The 21,074-nt window shown below is 47.9% G+C and overlaps 1 protein-coding gene across 1 annotated transcript in view; it reads right to left on the bottom strand.

Annotated features, from left to right (window-relative positions):
* The window catches only part of SH3KBP1 (SH3 domain containing kinase binding protein 1), a 237,624-nt gene that overhangs the window by 20,881 nt on the left and 195,669 nt on the right, over positions 1-21,074 (bottom strand). The window contains 2 exon segments of the mRNA XM_018043705.1: positions 4,466-4,551; positions 18,656-18,815. Coding sequence (XP_017899194.1) covers positions 4,466-4,551; positions 18,656-18,815 — 246 coding nt within the window.

The following is a 21,074-nucleotide window of genomic DNA, read 5'->3' as shown; positions in this document are numbered from 1 at the left end:
TGATTCTAATACTAGGATGTTATACACAGAGCTATTTTACTTGAAAGAAACTATCACAAATTGTACCTCAAAGAAGAATCAAAGAGATTATAAAGGCATGTTCTACTATAAAAGATTCTGAGAAAACACTCCTAGGCTTTCCAAATACTTTGTGATGATTCTATCACATACCTGTATTTGTGCCAATGCCCGAGTAGGCCCCAATTTAAGAAAAATATGGGTCCACTGAAAAAATACAGGGGAAATCAGCTTCCTCAAGGGAACAGGGGATGGCGTCCATATAAAGAGACCAAAGTGGGAAAAGTATGATGAGATTTGAACAGAACAGAAAACGAGTTAAAACAAAGAAGTCAAGCAACTGAAGAGGAATGAGAAAGGCTTTTTTTGAAGTCAATTAATTGCAATTAGATGGCTTAGTTCCCAGGCTGCTTCACACCTGGAGGCCCGTTGCTATGTGCTTTAGTGGGAAAGGAACAGAAAATCTCCGTAGCATTGAAGTATAACAAGAAATCCCACCATGGGAACTATAATATACTGCATAATAAAAGTAAATGTTATGGCACTTGACTTCACGGCCTATAATCTCCCATTCAATCAGAACAGAGATTCTTCCATCAGCAAGAGAAAACTGGGCAATTTAATTTTCCTTTCTATTCATGTGCAGGCCTGTTTGGAGCTCATCCATGTATTCCTATTATGTTACTTGAAATATGGCCACATAGTTTGATACAAACAATATCTCAAACTGACATCAACAAGTCAGCTTTGGACCAACTGATTTCATTCCTAATTATCTTGGGCAGACAGATGCTGGTAGCTGCCCACACGAGATCTGAAAAAGCCATCTTCTCTAATTTAATAATAATCTTAAATTATAGCTTTATTAAGAGGAAACACAGATTTATTTATAGCTACCAATGATGATTTCTAAGGGGTTTTAAGGCTGTATTCTGTGATTTCACTGTGGCCCACATTTGGACAGCTTCAATTGTCTGAATCACTAACAAAACATTCTGGTACAGATAATTTCCTTCTTGATTCAAAGCAATGAACAGATGCTACAAAAGCAGATATACAAAAGCAGCCCAGAAGAGAGCCAGCCCCTTGGCAATGTCCTAATCTTGACAGACCCACCTGCAAAGAACGTTTCTGGATTTGGACCTAAGACACTGCTTAAAATCCTCTCCTCCATTGGCCCTGGTGATGCTGTAAGAGCCCACTTTTCCCTTAGGTGTGGGCTTTGCACCAGGTTTAGTCCTCAGTTCTAGGTCCTTCTTTGCCTTTTCTCATGGTAAGGATTTTACTTATTTTCCTGACTATCGCTTTTAAGCAAACAACATGAACAATTAGCATCTCTGCCTTTCAGCAGCTCATCAAGTGATTTTACATAATTCTGGAAGACAAGGTGAAGCTGAGAGAGACAGTAGTAGTCTTTACAGAGAAAGCAAGTTGAAGCTCAGAGAGTTGGTGTAAATTATAGAAGGTCACCGAGCCAGGAAGCAGTACAATCAACAGCACTCAAACCCAGGTCCACAGGTGCCAAGCCCTGCCTTCTCATCTCCTGAAAGGATCTAATCTCCACTGTAATCCCTGCCCACCTCTCTGGCCTCAGCCTCCACCTTCAATCCACATGGAGCACTGATGCAGGATGTCTGGCCACATCTCAATGTCAACATGCTTAAATTCATCATGTTTATCCCAAACCAGTTTCTCCTCTGGATATGTTTATTTCAATCCAAGTCACTCCCCTGCCTCAGTCAGTCCCCCAACCCTAAAAAACCTCAGAGCTAACAAATCAGTCTCTCCTCCTCCCCACTCCCAAATCTGATCTGCTCACGAGGACCAATGATCATTCTCTCTCATTGCTGCTCCACAACTATCCCCCTTCTTTCCCACCCTCCTGTGAGCCTCTGGCTCTCTCTCACTACCTCTCAGGTGAACTATCAACAAACCTGACTCCCTGACACCCATCTACCCTTCATCTGATGGGTTCCACAGAGCTCCACCAGTTATTATCTCAATTTTTAGACTTGATCATGTCACAACCATCCATGGCTCTCACTGCCTATAGAAAAAATGACAAATCCATCCCTCCCAAATTCAGAGCAGCCCTGACTTCCATTTCTGGGTTAGCACCTTGCTCTGCTCCAGGCTGACTGATGCCCGGGATCAGCACTCCCCATGTGACTTTCCTGCCTGCCTCTGCCTTGACTGAAGCGAATTTAACTTCCAGATCCAGGTCAGTCTGTCCCACTTTGCAGAGCCTGCCTTGACATCCTGGACACCACGGAACAGCCCCAACTCTGGTCAGTATTACTTTCTACCACTCAGTTAGCATAGTCAGTGTGACACTTCCCATTTGCTGTCTTGAGGGCCACAACAGACCCAAAGCCCCTGGAAAGTGGGGCTTGTGTACAAGGGCCCTGACATCTATTGAAACCTTGCACTTGAAGAGTAGGTACTCAAGTATTTAGTGGTTGTCAACAAGGCTGCCAATCATTAGTTCTGGCAATGCAAATAATATATACATTAAATTATTAGCTTGAGGAATTAGTCTTCTGGGATTAATGTCTTCTTGGAAAAATGAGAGTGAACCAAACATCAGCATCTCTTTCTGGGCTCCCTGATCCATACACAGTATGAAAAGCTTGCATAGGCCAAGCCCCCTCCATCAACACCCCAGTATTTCCGAACTAGATCATCAGACTGAAAATCCTAGGATTCTTATTTTTGCGACAGCCACCTTAGCCATTTCCAGACCCAAAGGAAACAAGGCTTAAAGGCCAATGCCCTTCACAGCAGGGCACATCCTGGACGTGGGTAACACCTCCTTTCCTGGGGGAGCCCCATGGGACCCTCACTGCCACTTTGCCAATGGGCCAGCCGGCCTTAGCATGGGGCCCAAAGGCTGAACCACAGCAGTGAAACCAGGACTTAAGCACGCTCGTTCTGATGATTCCTTCTCATTCACAGCCAATGCCTGCTCTGCTCTTTTCTGCCCTTTAACCAGATCCAAAGCTGCAGCAGGCCAGTGTTGCTATTATTGTTGCATCAGCCCAAGCTGTCATAAGCTCCTGGTCGCACTTTCTGACTGGGCTTCTCAAAGGCTATGAGAGGATGTAAAAGAGTTTCTGAAACCAGGGCAAGTACTTGTGGTGTTTATGGTCACAACAACGTATCATACTCCTAGGCTGTCATAAGACTGGACCAGACTGCAGGTCAGCAATTGCAAAGATGCAACTCGATTAGCAGGTTCAGAATAAAACAGCACCCCAGAAAGTAACCCCAGGTGATGAGACTGCTCATGATAGGCGCCCCAGTACCTCTTACAAGGCCTGCTGTCAGCCGTTTGTTTCTAAATTGAGCAGCCGATGCAAATCATGCTAGAACCTTCCACTTCAAATCAACCCCTGATAGTGGTTGCCAGAGCTTAGGGAAGGGAAACGGGGTGGGAGGTGTGCTTAGTATTAATAGTTATAAAAAGGCCACACGAGGGATCCTAGCGGTGATAGAAATGTTCTGCATCTTGACTCTGGTGGTGGATATACAAACCTACACATGTGACCTAAGTGCAGAGAACTAAACACACATGAGCACTGCTACAACTGGAGAGCCCAGTGGGCTGTATCGATGTCAATATCCTGCTGTGACTGTGCACTCTAGTTTCATAAGATGTTACCACTGGAAGACACTGGGCAAAGGGTATGTGGAGCTCTCTTCATTGTTTCTTCCAATTGTGTGTGAACCTCTATTTCAAAATAAAAATTTAACTATAAGGCTAATTCCAAAATGTATACTTCTGGCAATGATAGATACAAATACAGATGTAAAGATGAAAGAAATGTAGTCCCTGAACCCAGACTTCTTCAAAGGGCTATCACCCAAACAGCATGCACTTGACCGCACTCCACCCACGCACACCACCCCCCGCAAAGCCCTTGGACTTGTTTACCCACAGGCTCCAGGTACCTTCCCATTTGCCACATGCTGGGATCTTGACCTTGGGAAAACTCATGTTCCGAACTAAGTGGCAATTACTCTACCAAAGCTCATTTTTAACTCAAAGTCAAAACACTTAGTGCTGTGTCTATAGTGAATTCTGCCACATGGCATGTCCAACCCATTCACCTTTTTCCACTAAATACATAAATCTCTGGAAAATATGAATATAAATGCTACTGTCCACTTCTCCAAAAGGTTTATCCATCATTTCTTTTCATTAGACTTCGCAAGGAATTTCTCCTAAGGTTGGGGAGAGTAAAAATCCCAGGCATTCTGCTTTAATGTGGAAACCATCCTCACGTCCTTTCCTTAGAAAACTGCAACATCAAAACTGACTGAGGGCTGTTAGCTTCGCATTTAAATGGTTGTGTTAGTTGACATCAGGCCACTGGAAGGGGCAAACCGCACTCTGCAGTTCCTTTCAAGTTTTGCAAAGAGAACAAAGAATGCTCTCGTTACTCACCAATGTCATTGCTGCGGTCTGAGAGGTCCTTGTCCAGCATGCCAGGTATTGAGCTGCCCACCAAGTCGATCTTGGCACCGTCACCCCTACATTAAAGACACAAGTCTTTTAATAATCATTTTGTCAGCTTTCTTGCACACAATTTAAGGGGTATGCTGCGCCTGGGGTGGGTCGCACTGTTTCCTGTGAGGGGGCCAATGGGAGCCGACAAGCTGTCCAACCACGTGGGCCTTGGTGCAAACCAGCCGATACACTGAAAGCCCTCCTCTCCTGTACACATTTTCAAAGATGGCTATTTTAATAACGAGCGTTCAGCAAGGCACCTTCAGCCACAAATCCTCCTGCTGGCCCACAGGGTGCGACGCAGGGCCTGCTCCCGCCCTATGGCCAAATAAGCACCAGCGAACGATAACCGGGAGCTTCCCTTTTAAGGAGACAGGAATTTAGCCAGTGCCGCTTGTCAAAGGTCGGCTACTTTTAACCTTGAGAAAAAGAGTTTCTGGCCTGGAGCTGAGGCATCAGCCAGGCTGTTGACAGGCACAAGGTGTCAAGTTGAGATCTGGCAGCCTGACGGCTGGCGCTGGGGTGGGGGCCCGTAAAATGAGACAGCTGTTGGGTGGGTGCCCCCAGGCCCATTGGGACACGAGAGACTTCCCTCTGTGTGTGGGCTAGGAGCAGCCCGTTGGGAGGATGGGGACAGGCCTCCAAGATGATGAGAGAAACAGGCCACTCATGCACGGCAGAAGATTCCTCCAAGTCCCCCCAAAATGGGCAGTTCTGGGGACCCTTTCAGGGAGATGAGCCACAAACTAGATTATCCAAGGTCTGTGATGGCAAGTGAAACAGGCAGATCTTTGCTCTTAAAGCAAGAGACTTGTCACAGCCCCTGTGGTCACCATGTAGCCAAACTACACAAGTAACAGATTCACTCCAGGAGCATTTGTCAAATACCCCCCACACTGATGGCTATTGAGTAATGAGCGATACTTGGTAATGAGAGGGCCAAGCCAGGTGGCACCCACTCTGGGGGGGTATTTCATGGTCTAAATGGGGGAAAGAGACAGAGAGCCCCAAGCACACATGGCATAGGCTGAGTAAGATACAGGGGCATCTCAGTCTTCGGGGAATTAAGAACTGGGTCAGGACAGATACCTGCGGGCAGGCCATAGGCACACAGAGAAGGTGGCCTTATAGTTGGGCCTTGGAGGAAAAGGGAGAAAGGAAATGACAGAGCAAGGGCCCAAGGCATCTGGGAGGGAGGCATCTGGCCAGGGAGTCTCAGGGCTGAAGTCTGAGGTCCCCAGATTGAGAGCAGTGAAAGGACAAAGGTTGGCAAAGGTCAGTTGGCAAAGGTCAATGGTGCTGGGCTGAGTTCCATGGGGTTCAGTGTGTCCCGGAGGCAATGGGGACAGAATAAAGCTGAAGCTGGAGACCCATGAACCTGGAGGTAAGAGGCAGACATCTGGGTTCCTCACTCAAGAAGAGGTGATGGGGGTGGCATTCAGCGAGACACGCATATCCTTGTGATAGCGGAGAAGGCCCAGGAGAAAGAGGTCAGCTTCCCTCCGCTTCCAGATGAACAAGGCTGACTCTCAACCTCAAGCACCCTTGGCAGAAGATGAGCAGACATGAGAACTCCACAGGACCAGGGCTAGGCTAGATGGCTTGGTCCCCCCCAAGAGGAAAGACAACTTGAGGACTGTGTGAGAGCAGCAGGAGACTGCCTCGCCTCAGCCCTCAAGGTTTTGGGACCCCTGGACCGAGTTTCCACAGTTAACCCCCCCTCCCATTCCCTGGCTACAAAGCCCAGGTCTCACAGGCACACTCGCCTGGACAGACGCTGAGCCAACTGGAGTGGCGGGATTGAGGACTTTTATTTCAAAACACTTTACTGGCAGGGCTCCTGTATCTGCTAATTTGAATGTGACCTTCTGAATGAAATGCTTTAGAAATGCATTTCTTACTCTTAGTTAGAAAGCATTTTCATTTTAAAAAATTCTTGAGGGTTCTTAATCTTGTTACTTGGTAGCTGTGGCGTTGGAATGATTTGGGGCTGTCATCTTCCCAATTCCCGGACTACACTCAAGTCGTGCTCACAGCCAGCCAACTCTGTCCTTTGGGAACACACCAAGGACTAAAACTTACGAGAACACATGTTCTATCTGGGGAGAGATGTCACTCAGGCAAGGAAGGTCCAGTTAATTCCACTAGCCTTTTTTTCTTTTGGCCAAAGGGGAAGATGATTGGAGGTGACACTGCAGAGACCATCAGGGCAGAGGTGGGGGTGTTGGAGGTGCAGGTCGGGGGAGGAACTTTGCATATCAGTGAACCACGTGTATCTCAGAACATCTCAGCTGTTTCTGAACACGTGGCTTATTCATGCATTTTGGGAACTGTGAATCTTGTAGCTACCATTCCCCTCTTTGGTTTGACACATGGAAGCTTCCAGTCCAACATGAGCCTCTCTCGAGGGGCCATAGAGCACTCTATGTGCATTGCTGTGCTCATCTGATCTTGGGCTGTATTACTTATCTGCCCTTATTTCCACTTTGTTGTCACCCTTTTAAATATTTTATTCTTTTATATGCATTTTCAAAAGTTACCTCCAAGCCTTTTGGGACCACGGCAGGGTAAAAAGTAGTAATTTTTCAGAATGGGGTATATATTCATAGCATTTGAAACATTCATCTGGGGGTCTACACTAAAGAAGATAGTCTGAAAAACCCAAATGGGTTCTGTGGATCAAGATGTTTCTCACAGCATTATCTGTAATATAGAAAAACTGAGAAGAACTAGAATTTTTTTATAAATAGGGGAACAGTTGAAAAACTATGATATTTGATGGACTTTGATATAACCATTAAAATGATATGTATAAGTAGTTCATGACAACAGGGACAAATGCTTATGTTACAATGTCAACTAAAAAACACAAGTTAAAATTGACATACACCTTACTTCACAGGCATCCACATGCCCTTCTGATATATTAGGAAGAGGGATTTTTTTTTTTTTAAGGCTAGAAGAACATGTATTTACAATGGCTATTCCTGGGGAGTCTGATGGGTGATTTCTAGCACCAGCCCAGCACCTGGTACATGGCAGGAACTCAAAAATACTTGTGCAATGAATGAACATTTGCCTTTTTTTCCTGAAATGGGAATGCATTATGTATTTATAAGAATTGCACTTTTTCCCAAAAGACATAAAGTTGTACGACATTCGGTATGATCACACCTATGTAAAAGCGATGGAAAACAAACTGAGTCATACATAGGAAAAAGATGGGCAAGAAACAGTTTGAAATGTTAATAGCAGTTGTCTCTAGGATAAGCCTATAGGTGAATTTTTGCTTCCTTTGAAAGTTCACTCTTTTTTTTTTTTAAGTTCACTTTCAATAAAAGATGCGTACAATTCAGGCAGCTTCTGTTCGCTCCCATTTCTCCCTAATAGTATCATCCAAGTAAAAGACAAGACTGCCTGGCCCCTACCTACAAACTCTCCTTTAAGGATCTCCCCGATCCAGGGGCCTCTGTGATCCCGTGACCACACCTGGAACTCACCTGGGAACCAGTTGTGGCGGGGGTGGGTGTGGTAGCAGAGTTACAAAGCTACACTGACAGGGCCAGGTTATGAGAAGCATCCATCCAAAGAAATAGGAAACAGTGCCCGTGAGTGACCCCTCCCCAGATTCTAAAGTGCCTGCCATATTCTGACAGGAAGACTGGGACACCCCATCTCTAAATGAGCTCTGATCCCTCATGCCAAGAGCAGACACAGGCTTTCAGCTGAAATTATCTTCTACACAGGGCCAGAAGCAAGCCTATTTTGAAAACACAGTAGGTGCAGTTTAAAAAAGGTTCTGATCCTTCCAAGTAGGGAAGCTGCAGCTGGTGTTTTGACAGTGTTCAGACTGTGGGTGTGGAAGCGTTTTACAATGTCTATTTGTAAATGCCTTTCACTGTATTTATAGATGCTTACAACAAAGCTAATGAATTTCAGTTCTGAAAAATAGCAGAATTTCTGAAATTCTCCAAAGCACATGTTTGGAGCGGCTGACACCCAATGAGGCTGCAGCCCTCCGTGGTCCCCGTTCTCCTCCAGTCTGCCCAACACATGGGTACCATTTTGGCAAAAAGGATGTTACTAAATTCAACAAAAGAGGAAAGAGCTCATCCTTTTGTAGTTTACTAACTCCCATGAGGATTTCTTTTTTTATGGTGAGTTTCTATGCCCATGGCTGTTAAATAGAAGGAGAAAATAGAAGAAAGCAGGCATATCCCCACATAGTCAACAATGTTGGAATGTGACCCTCACTCAACTCTGAGTTTTAAACCAAAATAATGTTATTTTTCTTGTATTTCTTCAGCGGATTTGATTATGGATACTTAAAACATGTGACTTGGGTAGGCAACTAGCAACCAAGAGTCTCCATGCTTTGCTGGCCAGGGACCTGAAATCGCAGGGGATGGGCTGACCAGCCCAAGGACATCCGGCAGGAGTAAGTGGAACCCACAATCCGAGAGAACTAACAGTAGTACCACACTTGACTGGCTGCCTACCATGAACCAGGCATGAAGATGAGATCCTTCCATGTAAGATTCAACCGCCCCAACTGTCCCTTGAAGAATCTCCTCTGTGTGGCAGACAGAGAGCTGCACCACCCAGAGCCCCATTCTGTGAAGTGGGTCCCCCCACCCCGCCACTGCTAGGAGAGGTGCCGGCCCCTCCAGGGACCACCTCAGCTTCAGGGAGCCTCCTTCGGCCTTTCCAGGGTGGCCCACGGTTCATGGTATAAAAGCGTCAGCCATTTCAGAGGGGGTTTTGGGGGAGAATGGATACATGTATACATATGGCTGAGTCCCTTTGCTTTTCACCCGAAACCCACAACACTGTTAGTCAGCTAGACCCTAATACAAAATGCTTCTGGTGTTAAAAAAATTAATTAAAAAAAAAAAGTCTCAGTCATTTCAGCCGAACATCGGACAAGTCGGAGGGGTCATTTTAGTCCCAAAGCTCCATGGACTTGGCCGAAGCTTTGGTAAGGCAGCATCACAACTTTTCTCCCTCTGCCCAACATGGCTTCCTTTTCTCTCCCCACAGGCACTGACCCCTACACGTATCTTGCATTCTAAACACTGCCACAGAGGCTGCTTTCCGGAGAAGCCCACCTGGGTGGCCCTTCTTTTCATTAAATAGAGCAGGAAACTCAGGATCAGTGAGAAGAAGTCACTTGCTGACAAAAGGTTATAAAACTAGTAGAGTGGTGGCATCTGGATTTGAACCTACTAACTTTGACTCTGGAGCCCAAGCTCTTGACCACTTCTCAGAACTGCTTCACTGAGCCTGCTGGTCGTGGAGACCATGCAGCAGGGTAGAGGCCTGGCCACCTGTGTCCCTGCAGCGCACTGGCAGCTGGGGACATCACCTTTGCTCCCCGAGTTAAAAAGTGCTAATAATAAACAAAAATCACATACCCGAACCCAGAGGGGCCTGCTCTTCCCCCTCAGATCCGAGACATGAGACGGGGCACACGAACAGTTGGAAATGTGAAAGACGCGCCATGCGCATCCCCTGAGAACATGAGCTCAGCCAGTGGCCTGGCCCAATTTAGCCCAAGTTGGGACAGTTAAGCCAAGACATGTGGCCTGGAAAAGATGCTGAAGTGCACAGGAGGCCGAGGAAAGCAAACAAGTACGATAAATAAATGAATGAACAGCAGCACTAACAGCAGCAGCTAAAATCCACCCGAAAGACCCCACAACCCTTCTAGAGGGGAGTGGGGATGAAGGGAAACAGTGAGTCTACTTATTCCTACCAAGCGAAAGACTCTAAGTCCAGATGATGACTCTTTTTGTCAGTCTCTCCTCTGGACCCTCAGCAGGATCTATTACTATCATGTAAATGCTTGGGTTTTAACTGTCTAAATATTGTTACAGGGGTTAAAAAAAAAAAAAAGGCTGGGGAAGAAAGGAAAGAAAAAAGAAGCAGAAAATCCTCATCCCCTGTTCTGAGAAAATCATTGAGGGGCACCCCTTCAATCTTTGATTTTCCCCCCAGCTTTCATCCTGCCCTGGCTTGTTGTTCAGTTGCTAAATCATGTTCGACTCTTTGCAACCCCATGGACTGCAGCATGCCAGGCTTCCCTGTCCTTCACTGTCTCTCGAAGTTTGCTCACTCATGTCCATTGAGTCAGTGATGGATCCTGCCTGGGAGTCTAGCCACTTACAGGGATGATGACAGATGGCAGATGGGAAGTTGCTAGAGAAACAACTGCAGATTCTCTCTCTTCTCTCTTGCTCCAACCCTGCAACCTTGTTTTATCAGCCCCTTCTGATGCAAAATCACCCTATCTTACTGCTCACCTCCTTCGTCTTGGTCCAACTATGCACTGAGGATGCGAGGTCAGAGGAAGTGAATGCTCTTCCCTGCTTTCTAGGCTGCCTTATTGTAACATCTCAGACTTAGGCTCTGATTATGAAAACTGAGTAGAGATTACCCAGCTCAAGCCCTCATTTTCTTATAGACAAGGGAGCTGTGCTCCAAGGCCGGGAGCTATGAGCCTGAGATCATGCAGTTAATTGGTGGCCACACTGAAACTAGATAGAAGCTTCTTGACACCCAGCCCTATCTTTGCCCACCACCCTTGGGGCAGTGATAATCAAAATGTACATGTTTGATGCTTCTAGAGCTATTTTTCTCACAAAAAAAGCAGTGATAATGGCCCTTCCTGGGCCCTTCCTGCCTGGGGAGGTTGACTCTTTCCTTCAGAAAAGGACAAAATGGTGGCAGCAGCGAGGCCAGGGGTGCAGGAAGCAGGGACCAGAGTGGTTTTCCTGGCAGCTCTCCCCTCGCACCGTGTCCCTGTTTGGATGAGCACAGGGAGGCTCGGCTATTTATAGTTGGTGAAGACACTTTGGAAGATGATGGGACACTGCCCGCTCAATTCTCCCCCACGTTTCTGTTCTCTGTGCAGACTCGGCAAGTGTGTGTGGAAACAGGCCTCCGTCCAGAGCCCATCCAGGGCATAACGAGCCCCACAGCCCCTGAGGCCAAAGAACGATGACCCCCCACAGCCCTCATCTGCAGACCCACAGCCGGGTATCTCAGAGGGGCAACGGGCTTTTCAGATGCCTGGAGGAGGGGGTTCTCATCATCAAGCAACTCTGAGAAGAGTCTGGGGGTGGGTGTCACTTGGAGGAAGAGTGTTCAAAGAAACAGCCCATTGGAAAAGCATCACATGAACCACATAGTATTGTGCCCATGCGGGGTGCCACTATCTGCTGCTGACTCCTTGCCTGCCTCTAGCCATCACTAGCAGGAAAATCAATGTGTCTCAGTCTGGACTAAGGCTAAACCATCACTACCGCTGGATCTCGCTGCAGGGAATAAAATTCATTCTTTGTGAGGGTAGAAACATGTATGCAGAGAGTTATACATACAAATGAAATGAGGCCAGCAAATGCTGCACAGACATTTCTACACGATGACCAGGTGTTTCTCTAGTATCCTGTAGGATTATTGTGCTCCATACATCACCCGCCCTGCTTCAGGCCCCAGCCTTCCCTCTGCTTCCACTCCCTGGAGACCCCTTGTTGTGTAGTCTTGAGGGTGTCCGTATTTCCCCATTCCCTCAGGGCTACCAAGCCTGATCTGCTTATCACCATATGGCAACCCCTCTCCCAATAAGGTTACCCACTGAGCTCTCTCAGCGAGGAAAAAAGATAGACTGAGGGCCTCACAAGTACCAGCTGAGGAGCTAGGTGCCTTGGGGGTGGTGGTGGAAATGGAGACTCAGGAGGTGGCCATCGTGCCCAAAGCCACAGGGTAAAGAAGCAGAGGAGTGGGCTTCTGACCCTGGTGGGCCTGGCTCCAAAGCCCAGTAAGCAATGGGTGAGCAGGAAGAAGGTCTGGCCTGGTTACCAGAGTTAACTACCACCCAGAAGAAGGCCTGGTCAAGGGGAGGCACTTGATACATTTCTGAAATGAATGAATGAGACACACATACTCCTCTCTTATCACTGAGTTCATATCTAGCACCCATTATTCATCTTTTCCCCATAGCTGAGTTTCTCACAAGACAAGTCTACATGTGCTCAGCTGCCCATCTGTTATTTCTTCAACTCAACCCAAGTTTGTCTCTCAGCCCTAACTATTGTACGGAATCAGCTTGACTGGGATCACGAAGGGCCAACTAGTGCCCAAAGACCGCAAGTGCCTTTCAGTCTCCCTGGCTCTCACTTTGGTGGCAGTTTTCATAGTGGGCGTGGCAAACCAGTGGCGGCAGCAGCCCCAGGAGCTTGCTAGAAATACAAATTCTCAGGCCTGAACCCAGATCTCCTAAATTAGAAGCTTGGGGAGCAGCGACCTGCGTTTTAACAAGCCTGCAGGTGATGGAGACGCACATTCAAGTGTGAGACCCACTGGCCAGTAGCCAGTCCACCCTCCCTTCTCCTAGCTTCCATGGCCACCCTGCCCACCCACCTTTCCCACAGCTCCTCATCCTTCCTCCACCCTGTAAGTAACAATTTTTCCCACTGCTGTCTGTACCCACTCCTCCTCTTCTCTGTAATCTCCTGGAGTGATTATAGCCATTTCATGCCTATAACTACCATCTACGAGCCAGTGACACCTACCTCTGTAATTTCTAGCCCAGATCTCTCCTGAATTCTCCAAAGACATATCTTGGTCCTGACTTGTAGAGAAGAAGGGAAACACTCAAGCATGACATGCCATATCCTTGGAATCTCTGAAAAGATGTTTAGAATACTCAAGCAATCCAAACTCAAAATGGTGGCCTGGCCACCTGGGTGCACATTCTACATGCCTGCTTAGGGAATGTTTGGGTACACTCTGGCTAGCTTCTTTCCCTCTTTTTTTAAAATATTGAATGATTGATTAGCTTAGAGCTAATAAGAGCAAAGGTCTTTTTTTTTAATGCTTTCTTTTGGTGGGTACGGGGACCACACAAGTCATAAAACCACTAGACCAGCTTACTTTGGGCTAATTTGTATCCCGAGGGGCTTGAAGCAGCCTGGATGCCTGCATAAATCTAAAGAAAAATTAATTTCTGTGCAGGCAAGTTGGTCTCCAGAGAGACATCTGCCCTTCCCTAAGCACTTAGTTGATATTTGGCATATAAATGCTTACTTAATCTTTGCCTCAAGCTAAAATGTCTCAGGACTCAACAGTCACTAATCTCCTAGGGTTTCTCTGATATTCAGAGATCCCTCTTCATTATGAAGAGAAAATGTACAACTCCACGGTCCCTCATACCTGATCCCTGTTCCAGGAGACTCCACATAGCCTTTAGCCTTCCATGCGAAAGGCACCTGGTGTGTTTAAGACTAAAAGGAATAGACCATTTCCAAGAAGCACAGGTCTGGGAAACCACCAGGCCTCATGCCCACAGCCTGGTGTCCAAGACCCGACTGCCAGTCTTCTCACTGAGATTCCTCCTCTGACACATCTGAGGCCAGGGGATAGTGCCTTCTGTGGTGCTTGAGCCACAGTAACCAACTCCAGCCACCTAAAACCTCTTGACTTAATGGCCTGCTACCACTCTGACTACTGAAACTTTCTCATGACTGTCATCAACTCCCAGAATGCACTGACATCCACCTGGGAGGATACTGGCTTTGAGAACACCAGCCTCATCTCACTTCAGCTCTTGCCATCTTCCTGAGCCTGTGACAGCCATGTGGGTGATCCATTCTCCCCCTCCTTCCCCTGGTCCCTTCAGCACTTACAACCTTCATTCACCCTCAGCCACCCACATTCAGGGCCCTTCCCTCTGTAGATATGTCCATCTTCAGACCCTCTCCGCCTCTGAAGTTGTGAACATCAATCTCCTCTTTCTGACCAGCATCTCTAGTACCTCTGATCATCAACTTTCCACACTTTCAGCTCCCACTCCATCCCTGTTCATCTCACCGACTCTTACTTCTTTTGGCTTTACTTCTTTTCCCTCCATCCCAGAGCCCCTATCACTCAAGTTCCGTCCCCTCAGCCCCCCATTCCCTGTGCTGCCCCAGACAACCAGCACAGCTCCCAGGCAACGCAGACTAAAGGTCTTATTCCCTGTTATTCCCCTTATTCCCAGGAAAGTCTGGTGGTTTCCCTTATTTGCCTGTTCTTTGGGAAGAAAAATGAAGGGTTATTACAACTTGGGGTGTCCGTGTTTGGGAAGATTAACAAAGCTGTTCTGGTCTATCCAGCCTGCGTCTACCTCTTTCCCTCTGGGGTTTATTTTCCTTTGAAGGCACACACCTGCTCTGCTGCTCAGGTTCTGGCTCACTGCCTCCCACTGCAACAGACGGCTAGAGCTCAGGACAGCCTGCTTCTTTCCAGCTTTTCCTTTTTTTCTTTTTTTCCTTTTGGTCCCTTCTCTCAAGTTTAAGACCTCTTCTCATGGGGGTTTCTGACCCTATCTTTATTAAATCTACACTACACATTATGAGATGTATAACATTACATGTTCATTTGTGTGTATACAACACATATACAAAAAGGTTTAGGTATACTCTGTCATTTGAAATACCTTGATGATCAAATATCAAAAAAGTAAGTAGGCTCTTTTCAGGTGTGAAGATAGATGTAGGCAGAAGGCTCTTTGGATGACTGCCTTAGTTATATGGTGGGCTGGATGAGACTAGCAGACACTGTTTTCACGCTGTGAGATAATAACTGACACATCCCCAAAGCACAGACTTTCAAACAAACAGGCACTTAGGACCCAGGGGGATCTCCTATCATCGTTCAATTTGTAAATTAACTCTGTTATTGACTTTTTTTGAAACAGTCTCTTTTTTTCTGTTACATTTCTACCTACATTTACTGTTTACAAGTAAGTATGTTAATGGCATACTGCTACTTGCTCAGATGGACTCCAAATCACGCTGGTGTCCTAGTTCCCTTAGATAAGATTCCTGAAGCCCGTGATCTGGTACACAGACGTCCCTCAATCCATTTCTGTTAAGTGAATGCATCTAAAAACGACTCCTTTCTTACCAAACTTATGTATTCCTTTATCTAAAAGGTGCTAGTTCCTATTTAAATAGAAGGAAATTGATCTCTTCTGGAAGCCACATTTGGCGGCGAGCTTTCCGGCAGGTGAGAAGAAGCTAAGCCAAGACACTGCAGCTGGAGTGGCAGGCAACGCCTCATGTCTCGTTTCCAGTAAGAACAGCAAATGGTGATTGCGCACCCATGTGTTCATCCGTCCGTCCATCCATTCACCTGTCCCATCCCATCAGGTAAATCCCAGCAAGGATTTGGGTTCACACAGCAGACAATACCCCTTCTCTGGAGGACCACCAACATAAAACTACTTGATGTGAACATCCCTGAGTCAACTCATTTGGCAGAGCAAAACAAGTTCACAAACCAGTATGGGTTGGTTGTCTAACATACTGCTTAGCAAAAAATATGAAGCATGTGAGATACTGAGAAACAGTAAGCCTTTCTTCAATCTTCTTAAATTTTGTTATGTTGAAATCCATGGCATGCAAGGTGACCTGGAACATCAGACACGAGTGCGACAGAGCTTGTACAGGAGAGCCAAAGTGAACAAGATGAAAGCACTGGCACCTCCCCCCCACCCCTTTTCGGAACCAGGGCATTCAACAAGTGTATTAAATGAGCCACTGCCATATGCTCAGCCCTGTAAAGCATGTGGAGATGACAAAACACACTCTTGATCCGCTTCAAATCTGGGGAAGGAGTCCGGGGGTGTGAATATCCCAAGTGGCAGAGCAGGGGGCCCTGCACCAGGCTCCACATGGGGTGTCAGGCATTTCAAGGAGAGCAACTGTGAGGGATGAGGGAAGGCTTCCAGAAGAGGGGCATGCTAACTGGACAGCTGAGGAGCACTGACGGGTGCAGGAGAGGCAGACAGGGAAGAGAGGAGGCGCCAGCAAAAACCCAGGGGAATGCAGACCAGAGGTCCTCACAGCATGGATGTGGGCTGGCAGCGTCAGCATCACCAGGGAGCTTGTTAGAGATGTCAATTTCCAGACCTCCCCTAGACCAACCACATCTGTGGGGTGGCGCCCAGCACTGTGTGCGAATGAGTTCTCCAGGCGACCCTGATGCACACTCAAGTTTGAGAACCACCGAGTGGGAGCGGGCACTGTTCTCCCTCCACCTGGCTGACAAGGGGCCAGACCAGGTACCAGCTCCTCCTTGTCTGGCTCTGTCACTTCCTGGGGCTGGCAGGAAGGAAGCCTGGGGCTTGCCTCCCATTCCCTCCTTTCTGCAAACCAGCGCCCTGGGGGTTTGGGAGGTCGGGGGGGGGGCTGCCCACCCACCCTCTCCCAGGCTGCTCAGACCTCACACACAAGGTCAACAACAGCTAGGCTTCTGTCTAAACCCCTCTCATGCATCTTCCTTATTGGCTTGTCCTTCTGACCCACAACTGGATGCTGCAAGAGCTGGGGGTAGAGGGGAAGAGCTAAGCAGAGGCGGCAGGGAAGTGGGGCCTCTGTGAGCCCAGAGGACTGGTAGTTATCATTCAGGCCCACTTTCCCTGCAGGTCTAATCAATGGCTCACAAGGCCCACACCTATCTCCTAACAAGACAGTTGAGAGCAACCTTCGAAGGTGCAGAAGCTACTGGAATTGCACTTCTCTTCAGATTAGATCATTAGAGAGATCAACAGGAATATTCTAGAAATCGTTACTGACTTCACTGAAACGCCTGTGGTCCCTGGAAGGCTGTAAGAATTTGGCAGAGCGTGGCTTCTGTTCTCCTTTCACCACCACAAAGTGATGTTCGACCTCTGCTGGTCCACCCTCCCTGGGTGTGGAGCGCATATTCTCTGCAGAAGCACTTAACGTTCACATACCCTTTTCCTTCTGAAGTGCAAGCCCTGGGCCAACCACGCTACTGAAGCGGCCCTTGCTCAGGTCACTGTGGCTGTCAAGTGGCCTCGTGGTGCACATGTCAGTCGGCAGAAGAGGACACAGCACGTAGGAGCCTGACCAACTCAACAGTGGCCCTGGTCCCATTAGTTTCCCCCCAGGCCATCATTGGGGGCAGTTGTTTCACTGCACCTTGGGGGACACCTGCCAAATGTCATGGGTGAGTCAGCTGCTCCTCCAATGGGCTCACACACCTGAGATAATCATGTGTTACGTGTATTTTACCAGGATTGAACCTTTTTTCTAAAATGTAAAAGTGAGCTATTTTTCTTCCAGTTTGATACACAATCATAAATATGACAATGGAAGTGAAACTGATTTACAGCCCTAGGGCTACATACTTGGTTATTATATCCTTCTATCCTTTCAGATGCTTTCCATGATCCCTGCAATCTACAGACAGGGAGAGTGAGGGGTGAGAGGCAGTGACCTGCCGAGGCTACCCGGAAGCCTGCCTGACCTCAGCACAAGGGCACCGAAGCCCCGTGAGATTCTCCACGTGCAAACTTGGCTCACAAGAACAAAAATTTGGTGAGTGACCGTGTGTTGACAGGTCCACATAAAGAACTCTAAGCCACCGACTTGCTCCAGTATATCACATCAACACGTAGAATGTGCAAGCAACAGTAGAAAGTTCCAGCAATGAACTTGTGGAGAGAATGCAACACTCCCTTGTTCCTTGTGGTAGGCATCTTGGGTCTGGAAGGCACACTGTCCAACTCTAATCCTATCATATCACTAACACTAACAGTCAGCAGCAGAACGCATTTGAGTTTTGCCGGGCCGGTCTCAGAACTCATGCCTGAATGAAGCATGCCCCTTGCCTTTGAGGGTCTCACAGTCCACGGACATGGACACTAAGACAATCTTTGCTAGACTACGTCCTGGGGCCCACAATATGGCTGCGCAGGCAAGGGCAGAGGGGGCCCGGGATTGCGGAGGGAGGCGCCACAGAGCAGGGAGAGGCTCAGAGATGGAGCGGCCAGTGAGAGGACCTCCAGGGGTGAAGGCAGGCAGGCCATCCCTAGCACTTCTGGTCTGAAGGGCAGCTGGCCTTGCTCTAAGGGTGCATAGGGAATTCCCACATGTGAGCAGGGCGAAGATGCCAGGACCTGGATTCTCATCTGTAATCCTGAAAACCAGGCTGCACCTCCCAACGTCGCTCCCACTTCTGCCCGAGCACAGGAGCAAGGACCCAAGTGGCCAGTGGCCAGTGTCCTTTGGTTGCCCCACCCCACTCCCACCCTCGGCATCAAGAGCAGCACAGTACCTGGTGTGGGTCAGGGGACCCACGGGCCTCTCTGGCCTCCTCGGGGGTAGCGCGCCTGGTCTGCTGAGAGAATTGGTCTTGGGTGGCCGTGGCTTTTTGGGTGGTATGGCAGGAACAGAAGGCTTCGGTAAATCCAGTTTTGGCTCTCTCTCTGGTCTTTCTTTAAGGAAGCATAAGGAAGACAGAGAGAACTTATGTAAGGGACAGTACCGAAGACTGTGTACTTCTTGCTTAAAAGAAAAAAAAAAGCAAACACACTGATGCTGTTTGCCAAGGTGAGGATGGAAGCAAAGAGCATCACCTGTTCTTGGTCAAGTTAGAAAAAGTCCCAGAGAATCACAGGCCACTGCTCGCCTTTACTCATGCTGATCCCTCTGCCCAAGGGTCCTTCCAGTCTCTGCCCAGCCTTGGAAAACTCCCACTCACACTTCATCGGGCCTACTCACATTTCCCCAGGCTGCAATGTCACACCATCATGGTCCCTTCTCAACAGCTTGGACCCACCCTCAGAGGCACACTTTTCCTACTACTCCCTTTCCTGAGCCATGAAGGACAGCCCTTTATAAACAAGCTCCACTTGAATACTTTCTGGGCGTCTGTATGCTTGGCCCAGCCGGCAGGCTGTCAGCCCCCAAGGGCAGGGCCCACATCTGGTCATCTGTCTAGGACCTGCATGGGGCCTGGCACTGAACATGCGCCTGGTAAATGGCTGATGGGTTTGGTCAATGACCAGCGGGCCCTGTTGGGTGTGGGGAAGAAAAAGGCCTGTCTCCTCCCAGGTCAGCCTGTGTAGAGTGCCAGGAGCCACTAACAGGGGAGCATTTCAGAAAACAACAACTGAGTCTGGATTCTCTCTGTGCACAGTTTCACCTTGGAAGGTAAACTGGGACTTCACAGGTAATTGGTTTCCGAGGGTTTGGGGCTTCATAGCTATTAGAATGAAGTTACAGCCAGATCTAGTGGCCAAACTGGGCAGGGTTTGGTGGCAGCTTCCTGTACTCTGTCCCAGATTCACCTTGCCCTGAGTGTGCTCTGAAGAGCCTGCACCCACGTGCTTCTCTGTAAAGACAGGGCTTCAGAGAGCTGCCCATTGGGGGACTGGCAGCATTGCTGTGTTCACTCGGAAGCTGGAACCCTGAACACGTGTTACTTGCAGACACAAACTCATGTCGTTTGGGCGACCTGGACAACTGGCAAAGCTTTAAAAAGCCCGTCAGGTATCATACAGACATCAGTGTGCTCAGCCCCACAAGAGTTCAGTAAGGGAGTGTGCTCCATCCTGGATTGCTAGAACTCTTTTCCTGGTCCGCAGGGACCAGAGGAAGAAGGGCTTTGCTAAAATACAAAGGAGCGGAGATTCCTCCTGCTGGGAGGGACAGGCCCTCGGCAGCCTACAGAATGGCAGCCTACAGAACGAATGGGAGAGAGGCTTTGTGCCCACCTACTAGGGAGGTCGAGTCTCAAGGCAGGGCTGGTTCACCAGCTTCCCTGTTGCTTTTGACCAGAGCGTCTGCACCCTGACTCACTGCGGCCTAGAGCAAGGCATCATGAGAGGGGAAGGAAGCAGAAGTGTGTGGCCATTTGGCCAGCCAACTAGGGCGGCTGTTCACACGTAAGCCAAGGCCATATGCTAGTCAGCATGGAACAGAGCAGACAGTGTCCTCAACACAGAGCCTGGCGTGAAGCCCAAAAGCAGCCACATGTCCTCTATGAGGACAGAGGCAGTGTTTAGCTATGTCACAACATGCACACTTCTATCAAAGAACTATTCGGATGGTGCGTATTTTTATTGATCTGTGATGCAGACCTGGCCTTCACAGTGAGCTTCTACAACTCAAGTTTTAACTCTTCACTCTGAAAGAAAGATGTATAACCTCTTAAGAACTTGCAGTGTTGGTAAACTTGTGGCACACTGATATAAAATATTACATTTCACAATAAAGCTTCATGAGGCCACCCAGGAGCACCTACAAATAACTGTGTGCATTAATTCAGCATTTCTCTTGTGACTTACAAATAACTGCTTTTTAAAATGGAATTTTCTCTGCCTCCTGTTAATAATAATAACCTAACACTTTTCCCATAAAATGTATGATCAATCAAATTTGAGACACCTAATAAAATCAGTCCTTCCACAGCATACAGATTTCTTTGGGAGGGACACTCAGGCTGTAGAAGTCAAACCCAGCCATAAAACTGACTGTGTGATACAGGTTAGGGTACTTCCATGAAAATGATAATTTTTGACCCCCTTAAGGGGACTGTGGGCACTGGGCTGCTTTTCCCAGTTTGGTCATGACAGCCCTATCCTCAACATTCCTGACCAGGGACGTGTGTCTATAATACAGTAGCCAGAGTCAAAAGCCCAGCAATGACTGACAGCTTTCGTTTGTCTGGATGGGAATCTCTCTAAGCCATA

The sequence above is a fragment of the Capra hircus genome (genome assembly GCF_001704415.2).
Source record: "Capra hircus breed San Clemente chromosome X unlocalized genomic scaffold, ASM170441v1, whole genome shotgun sequence".
Lineage (NCBI taxonomy): Eukaryota > Metazoa > Chordata > Mammalia > Artiodactyla > Bovidae > Capra > Capra hircus.
The sequence above is the reverse complement of the archived record's forward strand: the minus strand, read 5'-3'. Positions and strand labels throughout refer to the sequence as shown.